Consider the following 27,659-nt stretch of genomic DNA (forward strand, 5'->3'; position numbering starts at 1 on the left):
TGTGAGACGGTCTCACGGGTCGTATTTGTGAGACGAATCTCTTATTTGGGTCATCCACGAAAAAATATTACTTTTTATGCTAAGAGTATGACTTTTTATTGTAAATATCAGTAGGGTTGACCCGTCTCACAGATTAAGATCCGTGAAGCGGTCTCACATGAGACCCACTCATACAAAAATTATTTAGAATGGAGATAGGAGGAGAAATGTTGATTTTTTGGTTGAGAGACAGAGGCCCTCCATGTGCAAATTCCCAAACTTTGAAGAAATAGACACAATCTCCCCGCAATCCCATGGCCCATTGCTCCCTGATAAAAGCTTTGCACCCATTCCCATGATTGTAAGCAACTACTTTCCAGCTTCGTGTTTCTTCATCGTCACTCTTTTTTCTATCTTTCAAGATTGCTCTACTCCTCGTCTGGTTGAGTTAATTATCATTAATTCATGTTTTTAGAGTGTCATAGGATTGGGCTGAGACAATATTTTTTTTATCGAATCAAATGTTTTTTAGCAGTTCAAGCAATATATCAATTCCATCGTTGTTCGTTGGAAACTCCTGCGATGAATTACATCCACGGTCTCAACTCGAATCTAGAGAATGCTTCGATCAAACACCGTCCTCGTAGCGCCAGTCATGTGGCGAGAACGAATGGGCTTGAAAAAGAATTCTTTTTTGTCAAGGTAAAAATTTGTGTGAGACGGTCTCACGGGTCGTATTTCGTTAACCCGTCTGTAATGATCTTATATTTCACCTTTCTTGTTATGAAATATTGTTACTATTGTGAGTATCGAGGCGCATTTAAATATCATGATAATGCATTGATTGCAAAAGCTAGGAATAAAATGAATCATAACTTCTACTTCAAAATTCAAATATCTAAAGCATGGTGAATTAGGGGAAAAAAAATTAGTAATCTAATACGTGCTGGCACACTCATTCTATCATGTGCCTCACGTCACGACCGTTGATAAAGTCGTGATGGTGAACGAAGAACTCATCGCAGCCGTTGGATACGTTGAAAATGGAGACTTGACTAAGCAAATTCTGGTTCTGCTGTTTTTGGAGATCCTTCTGCCTTCGGAGCTCGATCACTTTGCGGTGCGAATTCGAATGCTTTGTGGTGACAAAAGTCGGGCTCGCGGCGGGTCGGTACTCGGGCACGAGTCGACCCGATTTGAAGCGGACCCCACAGGCGTTGCACAAGGTTTTCGGGCCCATCGGGCCGGTTCGCCATTGTGGGGTCTTCTCTGAAGCGCAGTGAAGGCATTTCCGGCCTGGAGTGTCTGCGGGCTGTTTTTTGATAGACGGTGTCGTTTTGTGGGTCGGGGAAGGGGAAACGAGGAGGAGGCGGGAAGACCAGTCGCAGGGTACGGCGCGTGAGCGTTTGCTTCTGGCTTTGCCTGGGACTGAGACATCGGTGGAGAAAATTGGTGGCGAGTGTGTGGTGGTGACGGAAGAAGAAGTGTCGGTGGCGGCGCTTTGTGCGGCTGCGGCGGCGGGCGCTGTGGTGTTTGTGGGGATGAAATGGAGTTCCTCGGTTGAGAAGGATTCTTCCACGAAATTCGACAACCATTCTAGCTCAGCTAAATCATCATACTGTAGAGGGAAAAAATGAAAAATAAAAAAAATGTCAAATACGAATTAAAATTTTGTGGAAGAAATTTTCATTACTGTAATCGCGGCTACATCTTTTTGAAATTTAACATTTTGTATCAGGAAAAATCAACGTCGGTGAGTACAAAAAATTGTGAAAAACGCGCGCATAACTCATACGGAACACATTCTCCATGCAGAAAATCGCAAAATACTGGAAAATTATCGAAGAAAAGGGAATCTAAACAACAATTACCGGAACACAGAGTTCATTGCTGCAAAACTGCGACTCGTTGAAGCTGCGGCAGCTGACATTACCGTTAACCTGGCCGTCGCCTCCGGAAACCGATGAGTTACAGCTGTCAACCGCGGTGACGGTGGATGAATCACCGGAATTCCCTCCCAAGCTGTCGAAAAACACGTCGGTCACAGTTTCATCCGCCTTGGAAAAATCCAGCAAATCATCCACCATGAAATGAACACCATTATTGTTCAAATTTCCGTTTTCAACAGAAGAAAATTCTCCATAACTACCAACGAAATACTCCATGAATGTATGAATTCAATCCTCCGATTTTCTGTATAAATTTTAAGAAATCGAAATGGACAAAAACAGAGCAACGGTAGAGAGAATAAAGGGAAAGAGCTTCTTTTGTAGAAGAAGAGTACGTGTTTTCAAAGCGAGGGTGAGGAGGGTGGGCTTTTGATGAGTCAGACCAGGGGCAAAACGGGAAATATAAAAAAATATTATTTAAAAATTCACTTCAATACTAAATGAATAATTTGTACTTAAAAAATAAATAAATAAACTTTGTTACTTTTCTTTTATATAATTAATAAATGCGTGCATTCAATATCCATTTAACGGTAAAGTATATCCTACCCCTGCGGGCACTGCCCGCAGGGTAGATCTAACGGCTCGGATTTTTCCGAGCCAATTTTTTTTTTTTTTTAATACATGGTGGTGGGCCCGGATCACTCATGTGGAGTGATCCGGGCCGTTCCCTTCCCGTGCAGGCACTGCCTACACGGGCAGGGTGAAATAATCCCCATTTAACCTACCCGTTTACATTGTTTAAATCATTTTTATTAAGCAAAAACTTGTATGAGACGGTATCACGAGTCGTATTTTGTAATACATATATTTTATTTGGGTTATCCATAAAAGCTAAAAGTACTACTTTTTATTGTGAATATCTGTCCGGTTGATCCGTCTCACAGATAAAAATTCGTGAAACTGTCTCACAATAGACCTAATATTTTTATTTTTAAAATGATTCAATTTCGATTACACGGATAATTGCAAAATAACTAATAATCAAATGAAATTGTATTTCATATATAAAATTAATTAATTATAAAAAAATTAAAAATATATTTAATTTTACTTTAATACCCTTTTGTTTTTTCTTTTCTTTTCCTTGTTTTTATCATTCTATCCCTTTTGTTTTTACTCCTACTTTTTTTGCGAGAGACTAGCAAGCAAGGAATAAAATGTGGAAATTATATATATTAGTTTTTTTTATTTCTTTTTTTAGAATACTCTATTTTAATTCCAATTATATAAATATTTTAATATAAAATTACATTAAATTTTGCATTTCATGCTAGTGCATATAATATATATAGCAAATGTAATAAAAACATTGCACTTGATTCATGCATTATTTAGGTAAATCAATATAAAATAAATATTATATATATATTCTTATATGTCAGGTATGTATGTATAAGCAAGTATATTTAATTTAAATTTTTAATTTTCAAGTGAAAAATAATTTATTAATGAAAATTGATTGAGCAAAAAATTACTAAAAAAAAAAATTTCAACCTTTTACCCTTGAGAATCGATCTCCCATGTTTTGTCCACGAGACTACACCACTAATGTCCAAGTTTACAGCTTGATTCTCTCTCTAATTATTTTAGCCAGAAAAAATAGCACTTTGACCATTTTATTTTTATTTAATTAGTTTTTTTAGACAAACCCATAATTAATATTTACTCATGTTATTATATTCCTTGACCCACGTTTAAGCACGATGGGTACAGCTTGTACTTAATCTAATGATATGGTCACCGTTGTTTTTGAGTGTTTACCGTGTCGTCTTAAAATCCAGTGAAATTCAAAATATACGAGAAAACAGATATTGTTTGGGTTCAAAAATGGGTTAGCTACCCATAGTAGGATCAAACGTCGGAATAGGAGGTGGTGATCCCTATTCTTTATTTATGATAGGAGATGACATACCGGGGTGAAGAAGGTGGTTTCATATGGAGGGAATGTAGGATCCCTTTGGTTGTTTGTAATATTTGTATTTCCCGCATGTTTTATCTACAGGTTTTTGCATCGTTTCGTCTATCAGGCCGATTACAGTTTTAAAAGTTATCTTTCAATGACTGAATTACTTCAACATCATATTAGAACAAACGTTTGGTGTAATAAAAGAGTTTGTTGATTGATTTATTCTTGTTATTGGTGTCAATTTATACATTAAAAGTGTTGGTTCACCATGACATGGAATGAAAGGTCACTTTTGGCTTAGTTTGAATAGTTACAATGTCTATTATTTGGCCAATTTACATCACATGTTTCATTTAATTTCATGTGCATTTACCATTACAAGTCCCACATATGACATGACATATGCTCCAAATTAGGAGATTAATCTTTCACTTATATGAATCATTTAATTTCTAAAAAATTATTAGTTTTAGATAATTTTAATTTTCTTTTTCCGTGTTATTAGATATACTAGTACTCTAGAGCACGTGTTGTCTGCTTGTTCGATCGTAGTTTTGTTTTTAATTTATTTTTGTTTCGTCAATATTTGTAATTAGGTTGTAGAATAATTTTTTTTTGGCAAAAACTTGTGTGTGACGGTCTCACGGGTCAAATTTTGTGAGACGGATCTTTATTTGGGTAATCCATGAAATAGTATTGCTTTTTATGCTAAGAGTACTACTTTTTGTGGTGAATATGGGTAGGGTTGACCCGTCTCACAGATTGATATCCGTGAGACGGTCTCACATGAGACCTACTCTTTTTTTTTTTGTAGTTTGAATAAAAATAGAAATAATATTATAGTTATAAGAATATGAGAAAGACATATCACGAACCAATCGATGTAGAAATATGACTAAATATGTACAAGATTTCTTTATTCTTTTAAATATTTTTTTTTAAAAAAATTAATTTAAATCAAACTATTTTAGTTATATAATAATCTAGGGTAAATATTTTGTGAGACGGTCTCACGAATCTTTATCTGTGAGACGAGTCAACTCTACCGATATTCACAATAAAAAGTAATACTCTTAACATAAAAAATAATATTTTTTCATGGATGAGCAAAATAAGAGATCCGTCTCACAAAATACGACATGTGAGACCGTCTCATACAAGTTTTTGCCAATAATCTAACATATGTTCAATATATTATTTTTTTGTTACATTTGTTTCAATATTTATACTAAGTATTTATATGTGATTAAATTTATTTGTTATATCAATATTAACATTTTTTTTAAAAATAAGATAACTTTGTTTTACTTAAACATGGCTAATTATTTTGGGATGAATATATTGAGTCAAACAAATTAAACCGATATCTAGATTGAGAAAATTTCAAATGCCAATCATCCCCTTAAAATTTTTTTTTTCCTTTGTATAAAAAAATCTCACTATAAACTCTACATATCTGTTTTCTTTCCCGGAGCCGCCACTTTCCAGAAATTAAATATTGATATTATATATGGCAAAAACTTGTGTGAGACGGTCTCACGGATCGTATTTGTGAGACAGATATCTTATTTGGGTCACCCATGAAAAAATATTACTTTTTATGCTAAGAGTATTATTTTTTATTATGAATATGGGTATGATTGACCCGTCTCACATATTATCTCACATTAGACACACTCTATATATAATATAACAATAAAAAAATATCTCTTTTTAATTTTAGTTCGTGGGGCCCAGCTAACCACGTGACAAAGATGAGGTTGCTTTGTCAGCCATCATGTGATACAGTGATAGGCCTTTAAATAAATCAAATTGCTCTCGATTATTTTATTATTTATTATTTATTATTTATTATTTATTATTTCTTATAAAATAACGTAAAACGATTCTTCGTACATGCAACTATTTAGCACTGAATTTCTTCCTTAAAGGCTAACCTATCATGGGTCATAGTCCAAATGCTCTCAATAATTTGTAGTTTAATTTGTAGTTTTTATACGATATCAATGTCCCAAGACGAGATTTCGAATTCGAAACTCAATCATAAAAATCTACTTCTCCTATAAAAAAACACAAATAAAAAAGGCCATTTTCGATTATGTGAACTAATCTTGTCTAGAAAATAGTCACTTAAAGTAACACACTAACACTCAAAGATTGTCACTTTAATACTTGAATTTCAAGACTCTAGGAAATACCATCTTCAACCATGCACAATACCATCTTGAACAAAAGACACTTCCAAAAAAAAACCTCATGAATGAGACGGAATGCCAGTAACTTGGATGTAAAAAGGGAACCATGCAGGAAAATGAGACTGACAAACCCTATACAGTGACATTTTCTAAAAGGAGTGATCACCGCGGAGATGGACACTGGTAATTTATTACCGATAATGAGTTCGTGTTTTTTACAGAGTAAATTTTAGATAAAAAAAACTCACAAATACATATCCAGTTACATTTTCTTACCAATAGGGTCCAGTACGAACCAATATTTCTTGAACACATGAAGCTTAAACGAAACCATTATCAATTAGCAAACTTCGGAGTTCGGCCACTAGACAAAAACCTATTTTTGTGTCTCTGAGAAAAGATAGTACTGAATATGCGCAGACAAAGTGAATAAACAGCCTGAAAATGATGTCCCATCAATGTTCTAGTTAATTGCGTTGCAGAAGTCTGCTTCTTCAAGTCAAATTAGTCAATAAAAAGAAGTCAGGTGAAATATCCCGACCCTGAGTCTCAAGCTAGTTGGAATCGACTTCATAAAAGCAGTATATGGAAACAGGATATACCTTAAAGCCTTAAAAAAGAAGATCCGGAAACGATCTAGTATAAAAAAATATTAGGAACTAAAAATTTCATGAGTCGACTGTAGTCACCTGCTGCCACTCTCCGTCCACTGCTTCTTTCCAGAGTGTCACAGTGTTTTGCCCATCAGCCACAGCAAGTATGTTTCCGGTAAGCGACCACGAGACCCTCCAAACAGGAGTCTTGAAATCCTTCAAAACTTTGCCATTCCATTGATCACCTTCCTTCAGAGAAGTCCATAGTATTACCTTTCCATCTTGAGAAGCACTTGCAATTGTTGACTTGGGAAGTCCTAGGTTTGGTGCCCAAGAAACATCCCGCACCCAATCGCTATGCATGCTCAGAGCTGGGAAGCAATCCAATCTCCAAGTTCCATTGTCAAACTTCCACACTTTCACCGTATTATCACAGCCACCGGATGCTAGTTTCTGAACAGGATCGAGTAGGCCAGTGCCTACTAGAGCACCAGGGGTGGTTGATGGGGCCCACGAGACAGATGTTACACCAACTGGATGAGCCTGGTCTATACGTGATTTGTCCCATCCACCATCAGGACCTGCCATGTAAACTGATATATTACCATCCGAAGATCCACATGCGAGACATAGGCCAAGTTCATGAGGTGCCCAAGATATCGAATTGACAGATGCTTTGTGATCATCGAAAACATGAGCCTGTATCCACTCGTTTTGATTTCCTTCCCTCCAAATGACAACCTTTCCATCATACGAACAAGAAGCAAGAAGCGACCCAAATTTCGGATGCGCCCATGCTACTTGCCAAACAGGCCCTTGGTGACCAGTTAAAGTAGCAAGATGCTGAGATCCCGAGTTCGTAACTCCAATGATCTTGATCGTATTGTCAGACGAGCCCGTAGCGAGACGTTTACCATAGTAATCCATTGCCACATCATGAACAACATCTTGGTGGCCAGTCTCAATCTTTTGTCCAGGCATGCTTGATTTCCAAACAAGTGCCACCCACAAATTGGATTACTGGATCTTTTGCTCCTACAGCGTTGGCAGGCCTTCAGTTCACAGCACTTTGAACAAACAAAAAGCAGTCGAATTCTATAATAGCAATTAAACTCTCGAATGACAGGAAAATATAATCCAACCAGAAGGAGAGAGGAAAAGGTCACTCTAAAGCAATATATAAATTCATAACAGATTAATCTGAAAAGCAACAAAATGCACAACTACCCGATTAAACGATGAATAAAAAGAACATCAACAACCTAAGTTGAAAGTTTCTTCGGTACTCCTAGTTCATTTTAATAATTCTAATTCTATACATCTGAAAGAGTAAACTAAAATGAATAAGTGGATATGAAAAGCTAAGAGGGAACGGGGAGATTTGGAACCTAACAGCTGCTGTAAAGAGTAATTCATTTGGGATAATGAAAAAGGTTCAAAAGTAAATAGTTCCAGAAAAGGTGAACCGCGTTCAACCTAGAGTTGAAAATCAGAATTCTTGTCTTGGTTCATTTATTTAATCGTTTTCATTTTGCATATTGGAAAGACTGCCTCAGTGCCCGAAATTTGGTTTGTACTTCAATTATCTATAACTAAAGGAATGACCAACGCTCTTCGTGAAGGGACTGACCTTGTTGCTGGCTTATATGCTCCAAGTTTAAGGATTGAGGCTGCTGTGGATGCTTAAACCATAGACAATCAGAGTTAAGTTTCAATCTTGACTCTCGAGGACAAAACTGGTGTCCAAGAGGGCGGTATCATTACGTACTCAAATACATAGGGCCGAGAAAGCGCGGAAGGAGGTTTAGTTACAAGATTTAGTGAGAGAAGTATCAAGGTCCAAGTCAGGGAGTTCCATAGTTCATCACAGTGCAAGTGAAACTTGAAAGGGAAGGAGAAGATTAAAATGAGTGGGAGAGAAGTTGTTCTGTTCTCTGAGAGTTTTGTTACTAGCACTGCTAGGGTGAGGAAGAGGAAACCTTGTAAACAGTAAATCTCTGGGAAAACTAAAATTACCATATATGATATTTCATTCCAGTCATAGTTACTTAAGACGCAAGGTGCACTAAGGCGCACAAGTGCCCTCACACTAAGCATAAATCGTTAGAATTCACATATTTAACTTGAATTTAACTAAAATTTATATACATATAAATAGATTTCACATAATATTAAACAATAATTAAAATAAAAAATTCATTAACAAACATACATTGTAATGTTCTTAAGAACATCAATTACCTAAATGTTAACCCTCTTTGTCTTCTTAAAGAAAACGTTAGATGAAAAATTGGATAGGTCTTGGAATTAAATTGCGGTAAAAAAAAACATAAAGAAAAAGAGTGCTTGCTAATATATTTAAGTGTTTATAAAATAAAAAATAAAGAGAGCAATGCACTAATTAAAGAAGTAATATATAAGTACTGTAATTGATATTGCAAAGAGAAGAAAAAAATAAGGCTGCGCAGATTAGTAGTGGATCGAGGAACAACGAGAGGCGGATACCATATAAAATACTGATTTACATATTACATATAGTAGATTTCGTCCTAAACGCATAATAACTGGTACCTCTCGCCAATAACAACAATTCCAAATAAATCAAATTTAGACTCAATAAGCTAAAATAAGACCAAAAAGACTACGTCGTTGACTGCATTCATTCAAATAACCAGAGAGTTCATTTCAAAGGACTTTATAAACACATCAACTCACAATCCCATCACGCTAATTGCGAAACCCTAACCCGATAGTTGCGTTATCAATCGAGTCAATCACGTAAGCTAAAAATTCCCAAAATTCAACATCACTACCAAAACTTGTAGAGACACAAATCATGAACGTCAAGTAATGAAATCTAATCTTGCTGAATAGACTAAAAGTATAAAATGAAATTAATCAAGAATCGGTAAGAGGTAAAATCTCCCACCTGAAACGTAATTGCGAAGCGCCTCCGGTTGGACTTGTCACTCCACTCGAGCGACAATTCACTTTTTACGGGAATGGTGAGAGCAACGACGTCGTATGGCTGTTGACTTTTGTCTAAATTGAGCTCGTTTAACATATTAGGCCACACCACAAACATCGGTTGGAACGGCCCACTAAGGTTTCAACCCGATAAATTAATAATGTGTGGATTAAAAGTATTATTATTTAGAAGAGGTATTACTAATCAAACAATTAATTTATGAAGTGAATTTTTGATCCAATAATAATTATATAAGTATATCTATGTATATATTCAACAAAATATTGTATTATTTAGTTCAATAAATTTCCATGTGAAGAAATACAAAATTTTCTAATATTTACGAAAATCATTTATTTCGATCTAAAAGGTGTTCAAAAATCACAAATGAACAATGAGATGTGTAAACATGGAACTATAGTAGATAAAAAGTTATAATAAAAACATATTTTATGATAGTATGATGTTTAATAATTTTTATACCTTTAAATAATTTATTAATTGTATCATAAAGTTGTTTAAGGGTTTCAAGAAAAAAGTATTATCTTATTAGTTTATAAAATAATAAAAAAAGTATTTTTTTATCAAGTGAAAATATATCTAATAGAGATAATTAGTTCTCTAATGCATTAGTTTAGAAGATATCTTGAATGATCAAATGTTCGAATTTTTATATTAAACTAGTAACAGAGTCATATCACTTGGTTAAATGTGATTGGGTGGAAGTAGTAACTTGAGTCCAGATTTCCTGTTCAGATTCGATAACTGAATACGTTTTTAATTGAGAACAATAAACGCAAAATCAACAAGAACAACCGAATACGCAACACACAAGACTTACGTGGTTCGATCAAGAATATGATCTACATCCACGAGAGGTGCTTTCACTATATTGAATCATTATACAATGAACAATCGCAATGTAATCTCTCAAATCCACTATTTTCTCTTCTATGTATTACAAAGAAAACTCTCTGTGTTTTGAATGAGAAACTTGTTGCCTCTTGTTCATTTCTTCTCGGATGATCTCAGAACTTCTTTCGCATACCTTCTGCATGATTCCATCTGCTTATATATCTCTCCATACCTGAGGCAATCCTCTCGATGGCTATAAGCTGTGATCAAGTGCCAGTACTGATCTTGTTCAACCACTCATCCTTATCCAACCAACTTTTAGTTGTTTTAACTGATTCTTCAACCGTCCAATGGATAGCTGACTTGGTTGCTGACATACCACAGTGTTGCTCAGCTACAACAATCATCTTCTCTTCTCTCTACTTGGGATTTAGCATTTTCTGTTGTTGATTGATTATGTTGTTAAATCTATTGCCCAAGTGGCTATCTCTACTGACTGATCCTTCACTAGATCATGTCACTTATATGCATGCAGGTACCAGCACCCTCTCCCACTCATTTTGACGAGATAATCTAGAATGAGGCTCAACTTCAGGAGACTAGTCACCCCGCTTGGGCAATAGATTTAACAACATAATCAATCAACAACAGAAAATGCTAAATCCCAAGTGGAGAGAAGAGAAGATGATTGTTGTAGCTGAGCAACACTGTGGTATGTCAGCAACCAAGTCAGCTATCCATTGGACGGTTGAAGAATCAGTTAAAACAACTAAAAGTTGGTTGGATAAGGATGAGTGGTTGAACAAGATCAGTACTGGCACTTGATCACAGCTTATAGCCATCGAGAGGATTGCCTCAGGTATGGAGAGATATATAAGCAGATGGAATCATGCAGAAGGTATGCGAAAGAAGTTCTGAGATCATCCGAGAAGAAATGAACAAGAGGCAACAAGTTTCTCATTCAAAACACAGAGAGTTTTCTTTGTAATACATAGAAGAGAAAATAGTGGATTTGAGAGATTACATTGCGATTGTAAATTGTTCATTGTATAATGATTCAATATAGTGAAAGCACCTCTCGTGGATGTAGATCATATTCTTGATCGAACCACGTAAGTCTTGTGTGTTGCGTATTCGGTTGTTCTTGTTGATTTTGCGTTTATTGTTCTCAATTAAAAACGTATTCAGTTATCGAATCTGAACAGGAAATCTGGACTCAAGTTACTACTTCCACCCAATCACATTTAACCAAGTGATATGACTCTGTTACTAGTTTAATATAAAAATTCGAACATTTGATCATTCAAGATATCTTCTAAACTAATGCATTAGAGAACTAATTATCTCTATTAGATATATTTTCACTTGATAAAAAAATACTTTTTTTATTATTTTATAAACTAATAAGATAATACTTTTTTCTTGAAACCCTTAAACAACTTTATGATACAATTAATAAATTATTTAAAGGTATAAAAATTATTAAACATCATACTATCATAAAATATGTTTTTATTATAACTTTTTATCTACTATAGTTCCATGTTTACACATCTCATTGTTCATTTGTGATTTTTGAACACCTTTTAGATCGATATAAATGATTTTCGTAAATATTAGAAAATTTTGTATTTCTTCACATGGAAATTTATTAAACTAAATAATACAATATTTTGTTGAATATATACATAGATATATTTATATAATTATTATTGGATCAAAAATTCACTTCATAAATTAATTGTTTGATTAGTAATACCTCTTCTAAATAATAATACTTTTAATCCACACATTATTAATTTATCGGGTTGAAACCTTAGTGGGCCGTTCCAACCGATGTTTGTGGTGTGGCCCAATCTGTTAAACGAGCTCAATTTAGACAAAAGTCAACAGCCATACGACGTCGTTGCTCTCACCATTCCCGTAAAAAGTGAATTGTCGCTCGAGTGGAGTGACAAGTCCAACCGGAGGCGCTTCGCAATTACGTTTCAGGTGGGAGATTTTACCTCTTACCGATTCTTGATTAATTTCATTTTATACTTTTAGTCTATTCAGCAAGATTAGATTTCATTACTTGACGTTCATGATTTGTGTCTCTACAAGTTTTGGTAGTGATGTTGAATTTTGGGAATTTTTAGCTTACGTGATTGACTCGATTGATAACGCAACTATCGGGTTAGGGTTTCGCAATTAGCGTGATGGGATTGTGAGTTGATGTGTTTATAAAGTCCTTTGAAATGAACTCTCTGGTTATTTGAATGAATGCAGTCAACGACGTAGTCTTTTTGGTCTTATTTTAGCTTATTGAGTCTAAATTTGATTTATTTGGAATTGTTGTTATTGGCGAGAGGTACCAGTTATTATGCGTTTAGGACGAAATCTACTATATGTAATATGTAAATCAGTATTTTATATGGTATCCGCCTCTCGTTGTTCCTCGATCCACTACTTTCTCCGAGAGCTTCCTCTGATGCCACCTACATTTCTGTCTCTTCTAGACCCAACTGTGATCATTCCGGAGTTCGGCTCATGACCATTTGTGATGTGCCTAACCTCATCACCATAAATGTTGGCTGCTGAATCCCCGCTTAAATAAAAACATGCCAACTATTCCACCGGGGACATGCGATTTAATACCCTCTTCGTTGGCCATGACCTTGTTGCTTTCATCTACAGTAGCAAATGGACCAACTCCAAATCCTGAATATTCTCTTTTGCCAAGATCAGCTTATTCTTAACACCATCACCCCTCCATTGCCACTCTCACAATGTTACTAGCCTCTTGGACCACCCACTTCGAAGTTCGACACTTACAAACTCCTCCTATGGTTGTATTATGTCTCTCAAAGAAATCCTGGGCCATCTAAACAAGGGTGAGAAAAACATTATGGAGTACATGCAAACCGCTAAAGTGATATTGATGAGCATGCTCTCGAAATTCTTAGTGGTCTTGGTGACAAATGCTCTCCACTTGTTTTTTCCGGCAAAGATCTTGAGCACTTGTTTTCTTTGATGAGCTTCATGAGAAGGTCACCAGTTCGTATCAAGCCTAGTTGAAACAAGTTTAATGTTGCAATTTCAATTTTCCTATTATGTGTTCAACGAATGAAATCAAAGTTGAATATAAAATGAAATATTGGAATCATAATTGTAAAAAATGTGTGCCTTGCGCCTACGCGCCTTGGTGCAGACAGACCTTGCAAGAGGCAAGCCCAGACGCACGCCTCTTGCAAGGCGCAAGCCGCAAGGCTTGCTTGTGGAGAGAAAAGCGTGCTTCTGTGAAAATTGTTTGTGTGCAATGTTTGGACATGCTTTATACCCTTTTGTACTCCATCCAGACATTAAAGCATATGCAGGGTAATCATTGATGGTCCACAAAACTGCTGCACGCATTAAGAAAGTATCATTACTCGATGCATCTCGAGTATTCACGCCTTCCCACAATGTTTTTAATTCTTCAATTAGTGGCTTAAGGAAAACATCCATGTCTTTTCCAGGAGATGTCGGCCCAGGTATTAATAAAGACAACATCATATTTTCTGACTTCATACACTTCCAAGGTGGTGTGTTATATGGAACAACCATAACAGGCCACATACTATAAGTCGTGCTCATGCTGCCAAATGGATTAAAACCGTCTGTTGCCAAACCAAGACGCACATTTCTAGGATCCATTGCAAATGCTGGAAATTTCACATCAAACATCTTCCAAGCGGAACCATCAGCGGGGTGCCTTAAAACACCATCATCTTTTAGCCGCTCAGCATCATGCCATCTCATTTCTCTTGCAGTGTGCCTAGAACTATACAAACGCTTTAATCTAGGAGTTAGGGGAAAGTATCGCATCACTTTTCTTGGTATTTTTTTCCCTTTCGTATTTTTGTCAACCCATCTACTCACTCCACATACAGGACAATTTTGAAGCCCAGCATTCTCTTTCCAGAAAAGAACACAATCATGTTCGCATACATGAATTGACTCGTACCCCAATCCCAGTTCACTTAGCTTTCTCTTTGCCTCATAGTGTGAGCCAGGTAATAATGCTTGAGGAAATGCCTGCTTCAATAACTTAAGTAACATATCAAAAGATTTGTTACTCCATTTGTTCAGTACTTTCACATGCATTAATTTTACCAAGAAATTAAGCGCCGAGAAATTTACACATCCTGGATACAATTCTTTCTCAATTCCCTTCAACATATCATCGAAATTATCAGTTTGCAAACCTTGATGCCGAATAGGCTCACTGGATTCTCCTATCTCTACCGGTCCAGTCAAATCAGCCAGAACGTCAATCATTTCATCTTGAGCATCAATATCAGATAAAACTTCATGCTCTATCGGTGGATGTTCATACCGCTCACCATGGTAGTCCCACACTTTGTATGATTGTTGTATCCCATATTTTATCAGGTGTATCTCTACTAAGCGCAATGGCTGATACAGATGATTCAAACAAGTATTACATGGACATCTTATTTTCCCCTCTTCATTCACGTACTCGATAGCTCGTGTTACAAATGTCCGAACACCATTTTTATATTCGAGAGAGATTCTATTTGTCACACTCATCCCACTTTTGTCAATCGTCATTCTGAAAAAACTAGAGTCAACGAATATATACATTAAGTTTCATTCAATGACATGAAAATCAACAAGATTCCATACATTATATTATTGTCCACCTAACAAATACATCACATCCAAACAAATTATTTACATTACAATTACCATTCATAAATTTCCGAACCCTAAGGACACGGAGACTCTAATCAGACATCATCATAGCCTGCATTCGCTAAACCATAAGTTCCAACAAAAATCTCGTACACCATCAGCCATTTAAAAGAACAAAAGGAAAAGAATAAGAGATCACCAATTGATTGCATATCACGATTCCATATCTTGACCCCACCCACATTACATGATCCACATGGAAATCAAAGAATATGACCAGTGAAACTATGTCCCATATATTCACACTACATCTGACTAAGATTCTCTCCTCAAAAAATAAAATATAATAAAGAAACACTTACCATTTATATATATATTACCTGCACAAACTACATTCCCTCTAAAAACTGTGTTCTCTCTAATCTACATCACCTTTTTTCTTGATTCTGTGAGAAAACCCAAATAAAACAGCATTTTTGTTTTCTGGGAAGGATGGATCTTTGAGATTCTGCATTGATGGTGGCAAGTCTTGATTTTTGGAATCCAGAAAATCTAGAGTTTTAAACATAATCTCATCTCTGTGTAAGTGCTATGTTTTCTGCTTCTCTTTTATCATGCTCACAGTTTCAAGTTTTATGCTTGCAATGAAAGTTTATTATTTTTTTCCAAAGTCTGGTTGAATCAAAACCTTAAAACTACTGGGAAAGATTCGGTATATTCCTCCCTGTGGCAGAAAACAAGAAGCAAAACATGCTGAAATAAAAGTCAAGTGATAAAAAAAAAGGCTTCAAGATTAACTGTGTGATCAAAATATTTCTTGAATCGGGTTACTTTCATGTTTGGATGCAACATAAACCATTCAAGAAGCAACAGAGGATTTGACAATCAAAGAATGGGAAAATAAATTAAATATCGTAATCGCCAAAACATAAAGAATAACAACAAATACCCTTAACAGTAATCATTATCCCACTAATATTGTAATCATTTGCCCAATAATCTTCGGTAGATGGTTTGATATTTGAAATAGAAAGTGCGTAATTGTATACTAAATCTAAATGTTTAAAATTTGACAATCAAAGAATGGGAGAATAAAATTAGCAGCTTTCTTCACCTCAACAGATTCGATGTCGATGAAATCCGGCCCTGCCTCTTCTGTTAACAAAAGCTCTCTGAAAATGCGTCACTGGAAGCCACTTCTCGACAGAAGAAAAGAACGTGAGGATTCTAGGAGGCGGGAGAGATTTGGGGATTCTAGGGATTTGGGGGAGAAGAGTGAGATGATGAAAATACTTATAATAAATAATATAAATTATAATTTTATATATAACTATATATATATACATATATATATATATATATATATATATAATACATATATACATATATTACACATAAAAAAATTAAGTTATAAAATAATAAATTTTACCAAACAAACACTGAATGAGTCAAAATAATAATGAAATAAAAGTTTTTATCATACGTGGGAGATGTTTCATTATAAATGTAACAAGTTTAAATTTTTTAAAATAATTGGCACAAAAATCTTAACGTAAAAACTCTCATTACATTGTCCAACAAGTCAATTTTGTGAGCAATATTTTTTTCGATCCGACACATAAAAAATATTTTTTTATGTCAAACGTATTATTTTTTTATTGTAGATATGAGTCGAGTTGAGAACTTCACTATATAATATCTGATATATGTTAATCAGTTGGTCGGTTCGGTTCAGTTCGGTTCAATTTGACACGATGTGATTTCAGTTTCTTGGTTTTCGATTTTAAAAACTGAAAACTTCGGTTTGATTTGTTTTATACAAAAATGGTTCGATTATTTCTATTTCATTTATTCAGATTGGATAATTATTTAAATTAGTAATTAAATAATAATTTAAAATTTTAGATATTATTTTTTAACTTAATTTTTTATAAAACATTAAAATCTAAAAGCGAAATGAATTTAAAAAATATTAATTAACTAAAAATTAACAAACTTATACATAATTCACTAAAATTTATTTTATAATATATATATAATCTATATAAAAATTAAAAAAAGTATTAACTTAAAATTTTAGATACTTTTTATCTGTTCGGTTTTGACACATAATCTGAAATCTAATAATTTAAATTTCATTTTTAGCATTTGTATCCCAACTCAGATCTTTTACATTCCTTCACATTGGTTGAAAAATAAAAGCTATTTGGCGACGCACAAAAGCCAAGGAGTCGAAAGGACACTCCACGCGTTAGCGACGTTGAGTGTATGATGCGTCGCGAAATGTACCAATGAAATGACTTTCCATCAAATACATTCGGCAACGCTTGCTACACGTCGTGAAATGATTTACCGATTTTGCGACGCTCTCAGATTATCTTTCTGCGACGCTTCAGTTGAGTCATGTTGCCAAAAGACCCAGAAAGTTGGTGGGAAAATTTCCCGCTACGTATCAGCGATGGTGAGTGTGCTCTATGTCGTCAAATGCTTACATTTCGTGACGCGTTAGCTTTGTCTTGTCGCCAAATAAACCAAAATAAAGGTGGGAAAATGAAAACACACGATTCGCTATTGCAGCGACGCTAAGCACATTATGCGTCGCCAAATGGTAGAATAAGACGACGTTCAAAATGAGGTGCGTCGCGATAGATCATAATTCTTGTATCGATCCAATCGCAACTGATTTGGTATCGGTGGATGCCACACATGGTCTGGAGCCAAAGATCCATCCAACTGTGATTACCTATCTAGTATACTTGCGCTTCGTTATGCATCCAACAATGCAACCGCCCAATCAATTCTCAACTCTTTTTGTAATCTATTAACAGAGTGTGTAATCTTACATAGCTCATACCAGATGGCCAAGACATCACTACAAATAATTCAAAATCTTCTTTAGACAACTCTTTATTGAATTTATACAATTTGGTAAAAATTGGATTAAAAATAATATCAAGATATTCGGCCAATCCAACGAATTTAGATAAGCTGTTTGGGACCCACAATGGGCAGCTTGTCATTTCCCATCTTACCATCTCTGCTCCTTTTCTCTCTGGTTCTCTCTGTAGTGTAGACGATCGTGGATATTTTGCTTTCCAATCTATCACCGATCGAATACGAGGAGGAATAACTCTGAAAGATGAGATAGATGATTAGCATACACATCGGCCAAGCGGGGATTCAAGTTGGGAATTAATGCTGGGAGCTCTATTTCCTTGAACACGGCGTTCATCCTGATTGGATGATGCCCATGTTCTTTTCTTTTTTGCTTTTTACGTTTGGGTCTTTCGCGTTTAACATAATTTCGTGTTGATTCGTGATTTTTGATGTTTTATGTTCCGGAAAGGCAAACGTTTACCTTTTTTTTTAATCTTGTTCTTCGACCATATGATTTCCCTTCTTTTGTATGATTTGATTGATTGATTGATTGATTGATTGATGGATGAGTGGTCTCTCGTTGAGTCTGATGTGGGCTGGAAAAGGGATGAATTTAACTTATTTATCCTCTGTCCCCAAGTGAAAATCAACCACAAAGCTAGCTAACCATTTTTCTGAATCTGAGATGATCACATTTTTGTCTTATTTGCTATCAAATGTTTTTCAAGTTAAAATTTTTTGAAATAAATTATTTGTGGATTTGCAGCGACGCTTTTGTTGGTGTGGCACATGATACTTTCAACACCTTCCTCAGCCAGACTAGCTCCGGAAAGCATCCCCCAAGAGCAATTTTTGTTGATCTTGAACCCACAGTTATTGATGAAGTTTGGACAGGGACTTATCGCCTGCTCTTCCACCCAGAACAGCTCATCTCCGGAATAGAAGATGCAGCCAACAACTGTACTCGGGGCCATCATACAGGTAAAGTAGCAATAGCATTGTTATTTGCATAGCTAATAATTCCTGTTTTCACTGACATATTAACGATGACGTCTTTCTCACATGATTGATAGCTTTAGTTTAGGTAATTTATACGTATCTAATATCCAGGCTTAATATGGTGAATTTGATTGGCAATACACAATTTAACTACAAGCCAGTGCTAATGTGATTTTGTAATAATGGTGTATTTGCAGTAGGAAAGGAGGTGGTTGTTCTTTGTCTGGCTAGAGTGAGGAAGTTGGCTGACAACTGCAAAGGTTTGCAAGGGGTTTTTTTTTTTTATTTTTAATGCCGTAGGTGGTGGTACTGGTTCAGGATTGGGTTCTCTGCGTTTGGAACGTTTTTCAGTGTACTAAGGAAAGAAGTCAAAGCTTGGATTCACTGTTTACCCATCACCTCAGATGCCTTGAAGCAGTTCTTGATTCATTTCATCTGGGGTTCCTTCTGTGGACCTCTCTTCTTGAAATTATGTATAGAGCAATATGTCACTTCTCTAGAGATAATTTTTTTTAATTCGTTAGCTATTACAATCTGAACTCCTTGTATCGGTATTACCGTATCATCACGCTTTAAGTCCGATAACTCTTAGCATGGACTTTAAGACAGATGAATAAAATTGTAATTTCGGGTTTCATTCCAATTGGAGGTCTACATTGCTGTTGTGGAGCCTTACAACAGTGTTCTCGCAACTCATTCCCTTTTTTAGCATACAGATGTGGTTGTGCTCCTGGACAATGAAGCCATTTATGATATATGCCGAAGGTCATTAGACATAGAAAGGCCTACATATACCAATTTGAACCAATTGATTTCCAAATCATGTAATCCATGACTACTTCTTTACGATTTGATGGTGACGTCAATGTTGATATTACTGAGTTCCAGACCAACCTCGTACGATATCCTCGGATCCATTTCATGCTATCATCTTATGATCCCGTTATCTCCTCTGAGAAAGCATATCATGAACAGCTTTCGGTCCCTGGGTTCACGAATGCAGTTTTTGAGCCATCGAGTATGATGGCAAAATGTGATCAAGACACAGGAAATACATGGCATGTTGCTTGATGTACCGTGGAGATGTTTTCCCCAAAGATGTCAAAGCTGCTATTGCTGCCATTAAAACCAAACATACTGTTCAGTTTGTTGACTGGTAAGTAAATTTCTTGTAGCTTTTGGACAATGGTAGCTGATGATGGCGCTTAATTATCAATTTGCGTTTGTTGAACCGTCTCACTTCTAATTTATGATGTTGCAATGTCCACGAATAATTACAATGAGTTGTTACATAAGATTACCCGTTCTGAAATCGGTTGGCCCGTGGACTCGACAGGTGCCCAACTGGCTTTAAGTGTGGAATCAACTACCTACCTCCAACAGTGGTGCCTGGAGGTGATCTTGTTAAAGTGCAACGAGTAGTGTGCATGATCAGCGACAACATAGCAGTCGCTGAAGTTTTTTCACGCATTGACTACAAATTTGATCTCATGTATGCCCATTTGTTCATTGGTATGTAGGTGAAGGAATGAAGGAGGGGCAGTTCAACGAAGCCCGCGAAGATTTAGCGGCTCTCGAAAAGGACTATGAAGAAGTCGGTGCCGAAGGTGCAGATGACGAAGAGGAAGGCGAAGAATAGTAACAATGATGCATTGACATCTTTGAAGTACAAGTTTGTTGAATTAGTAAGGTTGGTTACTCTCCCACCATTTGTGTTATTATATCTATGAATATCATGTTGTGTATTGCTGTTTACCAACTTCTGTGTGAAAATTTCATGGAACTTTAAAAAATATTTGATGTATGGTTACTTGGTGCTGGAACATCATATTCTATGGTTAAATGCAATCTAAATTCATAGAACAAGGAAGTAAACAGGGTTCGGCTACTGATCCAGCCGAACTTTTAAAAATTGTACAAACTTAGCTTTTAACAAATCGAAAATTTTTATGAACTAACCAAATTACTAAAAGTTTATAAAATGGTTGATTCCAACTTTAACGAAACCAAACTAGCCAAACCGAAATAGCCTAAATAGTCAAGATAAACTGAATTAACGAATCAAATTTGTATAAAACGTCATTTTTCTGAGTGCGGCTGTCATTATGTTTGGTTAGTATGATAGAGAATATGACTGCTGAATAAATATTAACATAAAGGTAATGGTATAATAATGTGTAAAGGACGAGACTTTAGTTGATTACAGATGTTTGTTTCATTCCTTGTTTGACTCATTTTCTATGAATAATTTGAGTTATAAATCATCTTATTATTCATATATATTGATTTGTGATCCTTATTTCTTACATCTTTCATCTCATCCCATTTCATGAGCCAAATGGTAAGTTATTTTCAAATTGTTATCCCATCATAACAACCAACTGATGCTCGCTATATGAGCAGAAATAGTTTCAAAATACCACTTTACCGCACTAATAATCAAATGCTTCATCTCCAAATGTGAAAGAAAGATTTCTCAATTATCACAGATGATGATTTTGCTACCACCAAGTTAGGTGAAAACAGATCCTAGCACAAAATGTAGCCGAACTAGGTAAAGTCCTAGAAACCACAGAGGTATCGGAAAACTTTGCACGAAAAGAAACAGAGAGAAGAACCACATTGTTGTTTGACACATATAAAAAGATATACCAGTCGTCACCAGGGCGAAGCTATCTCATACTTCTGGACTCCCAAGTTCATGATACAAACCGTGGTTATTCCTGATGAAGAAAATGATTAAAAAACAATTAGTGTCAATGATCTCACACACCAAATATATCTGCAATAAAGTAGACACGTACACTTAAACTAACTCACCAGTATGTGTCTTCTGGACAAAAAGGAGTAGATGCTAGTGATCACGTTAGCAGAGGCATTGTTAGACCATTATAGTTGGATATTTATCCCAAATGTAGGAAATGTGAAATGAAAAGGCATTACCTTCCAAGTATAGGTTATTTTGTTTTGTTGGTGTAGACGTGATGGATGTACAGTTGCTGCTTAAAGCAGTGATGGATGCATCATCACCTGTTAGAGGAGACAAGTCCTCAAAATATCTGTATGGAGCAGGATTGCAAGCCAGATTGTCATCATAACCAGCTTCTCCAGTGATAACACTTTCAGTTTTAGTCATCATGGCATCTCGGTTTTGAGGATCGACTAAGTTTTGAGGACTTCCAAAGTTTACATCATAACCGGACATAGAAACATTTTCTTCAAAGTACCCTGGGTTTGACGGTCCAGCACCAAAAGATATGGGATATTGTGGAGCAACAGGATTGGAAACATAACCGGTTCTTAGAGTCGGTGATGACAGGATTGATGGTCCAAACTCGGGTCGCTGCTGCATATTCACTGTTCTCAAAGGTACTATGTTTTGTGGAGCAGCAGAGGGTACATCATCAAAGCGTACAGAATGCATTTTGATATTTTGTCCATCACAAAACGGCGTATTAACAAATCCTTTTGGAGATGGCTGGATTGACGATACAAAGTTGTGACACACATGTGGTTTCTGCATATCCTCAGCTTTCAATGGAGGTGCACTTGGGGATTCTTGCTGCCCTATACACCAAGTAATGCTTAAAACAGGAGATATTATTCATTATATATATATATTTGTGTGTGTGTGTGTGTGTGTGTGTTGAGTTACTGACTGAATAGATTTACATATTTTAGCCATACTATATTATGTGCATCCGCAATATAATCCTCAAATAGATAAATATTTGTTGGTTAATATTAATAGATTCTTTATATAATTGGAAAACATGATAAAGATATTTTCCAAGATTAATTCACATGTGTATAAATATATATGTTTGAAAATAACATATTTTTGTCATGAAATTATTAAATAACTTGCAATCAATTGAATTTAAACAATCACAGGGCAAAAGTGTCACGCCCCGAGCCCGCACTGACTGTACAATGGGTCCCTATAGCAACTACTTCGTATTCGTCATCGTTTTACGAAAATGATTAACCCAAGTTGCTATAGAAGTCCATTGTAAGTCATTATAAACTCATTTTAAATATTTGATTTTTTCGATGTGGGACAAGGGTATCACAAAAAGTACTTTCATCACATCATTTTACACTCTCTCTTTATTTTCTATACAAGATATAATAGTAGTAGATGATCTAAGTGTTGATATTTCCTGGAAACACATTTCAATTTCTATGTCAAATTAAATTTAATCCTTGTGCTGACTTTAAATATAGTCTTTCAAGTGTTAACATCAAAGGGACGACTCTAAATATAGTATTAATATATTGTATCGATACTTATAATAGAACTAGTAAATAAAAAGATTTACATGGAAAATGGAAAAGTTTGGAGGTATATAAATAGAAAAGTATCTTACTATTTAAAGCGGGTGATGGATCGAATGTGTGCATCGTGCATAACCTACTCACAATATACATCAAGGTCGTCTGTTTTTCAACAAACATGTTGAATTTCTTTATTTGTTTTATCAGCACCAATCTACAATAATAAGCCCGGAAAAATTCTTCGTTTTCTTGCTCAAGCCGGCGCCAAACTGCAGCAACACAAACCATAAATCAAATATCATCTCCAGTACAATTTCACTATTTAAAGTTTTTGGGAAGCTACATGTAGGCTAGATGAGATTAATTCTTGTCTAAAAATATCGTCTAGGACGTATAGAACGTCGTCATGACCTCATGGGCCGAAATATGATTTATTTGATTCCGATATCTCAATTTAATTAAGTTCAAATTGCAGAAAAACGATCAGAGTAGCTACTTATTTCGGTTATATACGGATGGATCTTGTGATCAAACTGGAGAGCATGCATGCACTCTGATTTGTTCATGCTACGCTGGATACACCCCTCTATAAGATTCTGCACCTGAAATTAGTACATACATGCAAGGACGAATCAAATGTTAGTATAACTCTTGACATTCGAACAAAATTTCATTTTCTTGAACAAGGAATATAGATATGATCTTTCAGAAGCCTTATACTTACTTGGTTTATCAATCGAATCAAGTCGGCACCAGACATCTTTCTTAAATTCAACCAGAATTCAGGTATCTAAGTATCCAGCCCCAAGAAAATAATTAATAGTTGCAAAAAGAATCGTAGCAGAAATATTCAAGAACCACATGTATATATACAACAACGCTTTTCAATCAAGAATTCCATATCGATCCGAATTAAAACCTAAAAAAAGAAAACGAGAACGAACAAAGAAGATAATCCGCCATGAACATGTAATGCACACGTAAAAATATATTAAAAAAGAAAAAGACAGTGACAAATGAAAGAATCGAAACTCAGAAACATATTTCTCTTGCCGAATCTGTCAAAGCCGTTTATTTCTGAAAGTTAGGGTTCAATAGCTGGGAAAAACAAGAGTTTTTTGGCGATAATCCACCACGAATATGTAATGCACACGTAAAAATATAAAAAAAAAAAGACAGAGACAAAGGAAAGAATCGGAACTCAGAATTATATTTCAGTTACCGAATCTGTCAAAGCCGATTATTTCTGAAAGTTAGGGTTCAATAGCTGGGAAAAAATTTGCTAGATATCGAGATATAGTTTAACGAAGTTTGAATTTAGTATGAATCCTATTTGAATTTGGATGGAAGAATTAAATTTTGGAGGGATTCTAAGTTGAGTTCGTGTTTATATATTCTTAAATAATTAATTAATAAAATTAAAAACTAATAATTTCGATCTATTTATAAATTCAATTATAGATTATAAATTGAATAAATAATATTATTATGTTCACATATCCAAATTGTGAGTTAATATTAAAAATCGATTGGACTACCACTGGTGTATCTTTGCGCACAAGGAGATTCTCGCCCCAAAGACTCCTAGTGGCACAAGGACTCTCCCAGCCGAGCCCACCTGACCCTAACCATCCCTGGACCACGCCCCGACCCATCCCACGCCCTAGAACCCAAGCTGCGAACCCCTCGAACCAAGGACAGCAACCTGCGCGTACACCTTGCTGCCATCCTCACGTTTTTCGTGAGCCAGGACCCAACCGAGCCACCTCCTGAGCCCAGCCCTTCCTACCCTCCCTGGAACTTCCTAAGGCACCCTCTAGACCACCTAGCCCGCGCCCCTACCGAGCCGCAGCCCCCTTGCACAGCAGCTGATCGGGAGTTGCTTGGGGAGAGTCCTAGCTTTCGTGGACTCCTCCCCAGCCTGAACCACGAGTCCTAGCAATGCTAGGACTCTTCCTAGGACCTATCCACGACCCTTAGGACCCAAACCCCAGACCTGGTCGAGACCCAAGCCCCCGTGCAACACAACCGAACCCTTGCATCTTGCACAACCAACACAAACTCACGCTTTCTCTTTTTCTTTTCCACGGTGGTTCCAGCTTGTTTCTATTTCGTTTGCAGCATTTTTTGTGTGTTCTACGACCCCTAAACTTGTGTAAAACTTTCCACTTAACATCCTAATTCATGGCAGCCCCTTTAGATACGTATAAAACATGTTTTTGGCACAAAAATCAAGCTTTAAAAATACCCTTCGATGCATAAACGAAAATATAACAAAGTGTCACTTGTTTTTTATGCAAAACATGTTTAAAAAAATACGATGGTATGATGGATGATTGAAAGAAAGAATATTATGTACTTTTGCGTATTTATCGCACGAATAATCGTTGCCGATAGAAGAACGACGACGAGGAGGGCGTTGGCTTGATTATCCTTTGGAAGCTTCGAAATTTCCTTTCAAAATTACTGTGTGCGCCGTGTATTTGTCATGGAGAGAAGTTGTGATTCAACAGGAGAGTGGGCGTGGGGTTGTACTTGTAGGGTAGGTTATGGGGTGAGTTTTGAATATTATATAGTTAATTAATAACTAAACAAGCTTAGGCCCATTAGTGAAGTTAAGTAGGTCCATTAGTGTTTAATTGAAATATAAAACTTATTTTGCTTAATAAATTGTTTGTGTGTTTAATAAAGTTTGTGAATTTAGTCGGGTTGCCAAAACGTTCATGTTTTCTTTTGAAAATCCAACATAGATAAAATTACGTCCTGACGTATAAAATCACATCAAACCCCCATATTTTCAAAAATAAGAAAAAGCACCACTCTTAATTTAAATAATTAAAAACAATTATTTAATAATTTTTTTTATTTTTCAGTCATCGGTCTCCGTTCCTCGATCGCAACTCGAATAACCTTTAAAAATACATTTTAATGCAACCATATAGAAAAATATATTTTAAACATGTCAATATGCACAACATATTTAATCCATACAATCAAAACATTTAATTGAAATACACAAAGAATTTAGGCAAAAATTTGTATGAGACGGTCTCACGGGTCGTATTTGTGAGACAGATATCTTATTTGGGTCACCCATACAAAAGTATTACTTTTTATGCTAAGAGTATTACTTTTTGTTGTGAATATGGGTAGGATTGACCCGTCTCACGGATTAAGATTAGTGAGACGGTCTCACATGAGACTCACTCAAAAATTTAATAACTTGCGCATGTGGTTCGCGTGAACCTTAAATTTTTTGGGCGTTACAGAAACAATACAATAGTTTAAATTAAATTAATTTTTAATAATATATACGCTTTTTATTCTCAAAATAATATACATACTTTTGTAATTTAAATTTTATTTATGATAAATTATACATTTCTATGGTCTTAAGTTTCGAAAATTACGTTTTATATTCACGTAAATATAAATATTTACACATATTCATCCCTTTTTTCCCTCATTGAACTCAAAGAATAATAGAAATTTTAATTTAAATAATGTATAGTTTATGAATAAGTTCTATAGAATTGAAATTATGATCCAATATACAGATCGCATATTATAAAAAAAAAAAAGATGTTCCAAAATAAAGATATGTCCCCTGAATTGAAGATAAAATTACAACCTAAATAGCCTAAAACCAAGAAAAAAAAAATTATACCATTATATAAAAATTATACCATTATATAAGAAAAAAATCTTATATAAATTAGGATTCTAATTTACACACAAAACATTTGTGCATAATTTATTAGTATATATAATAGCTAAGTTTTTGAGTCGAGAGAGAGAAGAATCTCAAATCTCAATATATTCTTGTTGAGCGAGAATCAAACTTAAGAAATGACAACTCACACATCACAAAAAATTTAGAATTTTATTGTTTTTTTAAATTGTCATACGTCAATAAATTAGAATTTCAAGTTTTCATTTTATTTCTTCATCCATTTCTTCATGTAAAATAAGAATAAATATTTTAGGCAGTATATTTATTTAAATTTTAAAAATGTTTTCATTATTACAACACAAAAATTGTTGTAAGACGTTCTCACGAGTTAATTTTTTTTGAGAAAGATCTTCTATTTGGGTTACTCACGAAAAAGCATTAATTTTTATGTCAAAAGTATTAATTTTTATTGTAAATCTGAACAATCTTTTGTTTTCCAAATTGCCCTAACACCAACATTTTTTTTTTCAAAATTGCCACAACTTAGTTTCAATATTACCCTTCTCAAATTGCTCTAAAACTCCCTCACTGTTTTCTATCACTTATTATTAAATTAAACATGAAATTAATCATTTAATGAATGAAAAAATTTGACATAAATTATTATTATAATTTTACACACACAATGTTTGTGCATAATTTACTAG

General features: G+C 35.1%; 2 protein-coding genes, 1 long non-coding RNA gene and 1 pseudogene across 5 annotated transcripts; 1 reads left to right on the plus strand and 3 right to left on the minus strand.

Annotated features, from left to right (window-relative positions):
- Positions 1-819: 819 nt before the first annotated feature.
- On the minus strand, positions 820-2,261 carry LOC140841137 (GATA transcription factor 9-like). Its single transcript, XM_073208342.1, has 2 exons — positions 1,851-2,261; positions 820-1,597 (listed from the first exon to the last, which is right to left on the minus strand). Exons 1-2 carry the CDS (start codon positions 2,142-2,144, stop codon positions 935-937), a joined length of 957 nt encoding a protein of 318 aa, XP_073064443.1. The 5' UTR covers positions 2,145-2,261; the 3' UTR covers positions 820-934.
- A 4,203-nt stretch (positions 2,262-6,464) lies between these two features.
- Positions 6,465-16,415, minus strand: LOC140841138 (protein transport protein SEC13 homolog B-like). Of its 3 annotated transcripts, none has more exons than XM_073208344.1 (2): positions 16,240-16,415; positions 6,465-7,660 (listed from the first exon to the last, which is right to left on the minus strand). In XM_073208344.1, exon 2 carries the CDS (start codon positions 7,604-7,606, stop codon positions 6,701-6,703), a length of 906 nt encoding a protein of 301 aa, XP_073064445.1. In that variant the 5' UTR covers positions 7,607-7,660; positions 16,240-16,415; the 3' UTR covers positions 6,465-6,700. The 3 variants fall into 3 exon arrangements, with proteins under 3 accessions (XP_073064445.1, XP_073064446.1, XP_073064444.1); XM_073208345.1 differs by lacking the exon at positions 16,240-16,415 and adding an exon at positions 9,555-9,682; XM_073208343.1 differs by lacking the exon at positions 6,465-7,660 and adding an exon at positions 12,145-15,051.
- A 1,699-nt stretch (positions 16,416-18,114) lies between these two features.
- Positions 18,115-22,701, plus strand: LOC140841139 (tubulin alpha-3 chain-like; annotated as a pseudogene).
- Positions 22,702-23,101: 400 nt separating this feature from the next.
- Positions 23,102-25,796, minus strand: LOC140842172 (uncharacterized). Its single transcript, XR_012120316.1, has 4 exons — positions 25,639-25,796; positions 24,004-24,069; positions 23,776-23,881; positions 23,102-23,548 (listed from the first exon to the last, which is right to left on the minus strand). It is a non-coding gene; the product is annotated as an uncharacterized lncRNA (long non-coding RNA).
- Positions 25,797-27,659: the final 1,863 nt, after the last annotated feature.

The sequence above is a fragment of the Primulina eburnea genome, chromosome 9 (genome assembly GCF_022965805.1).
Source record: "Primulina eburnea isolate SZY01 chromosome 9, ASM2296580v1, whole genome shotgun sequence".
In the NCBI taxonomy this organism is placed as follows: Eukaryota; Viridiplantae; Streptophyta; class Magnoliopsida; order Lamiales; family Gesneriaceae; genus Primulina; species Primulina eburnea.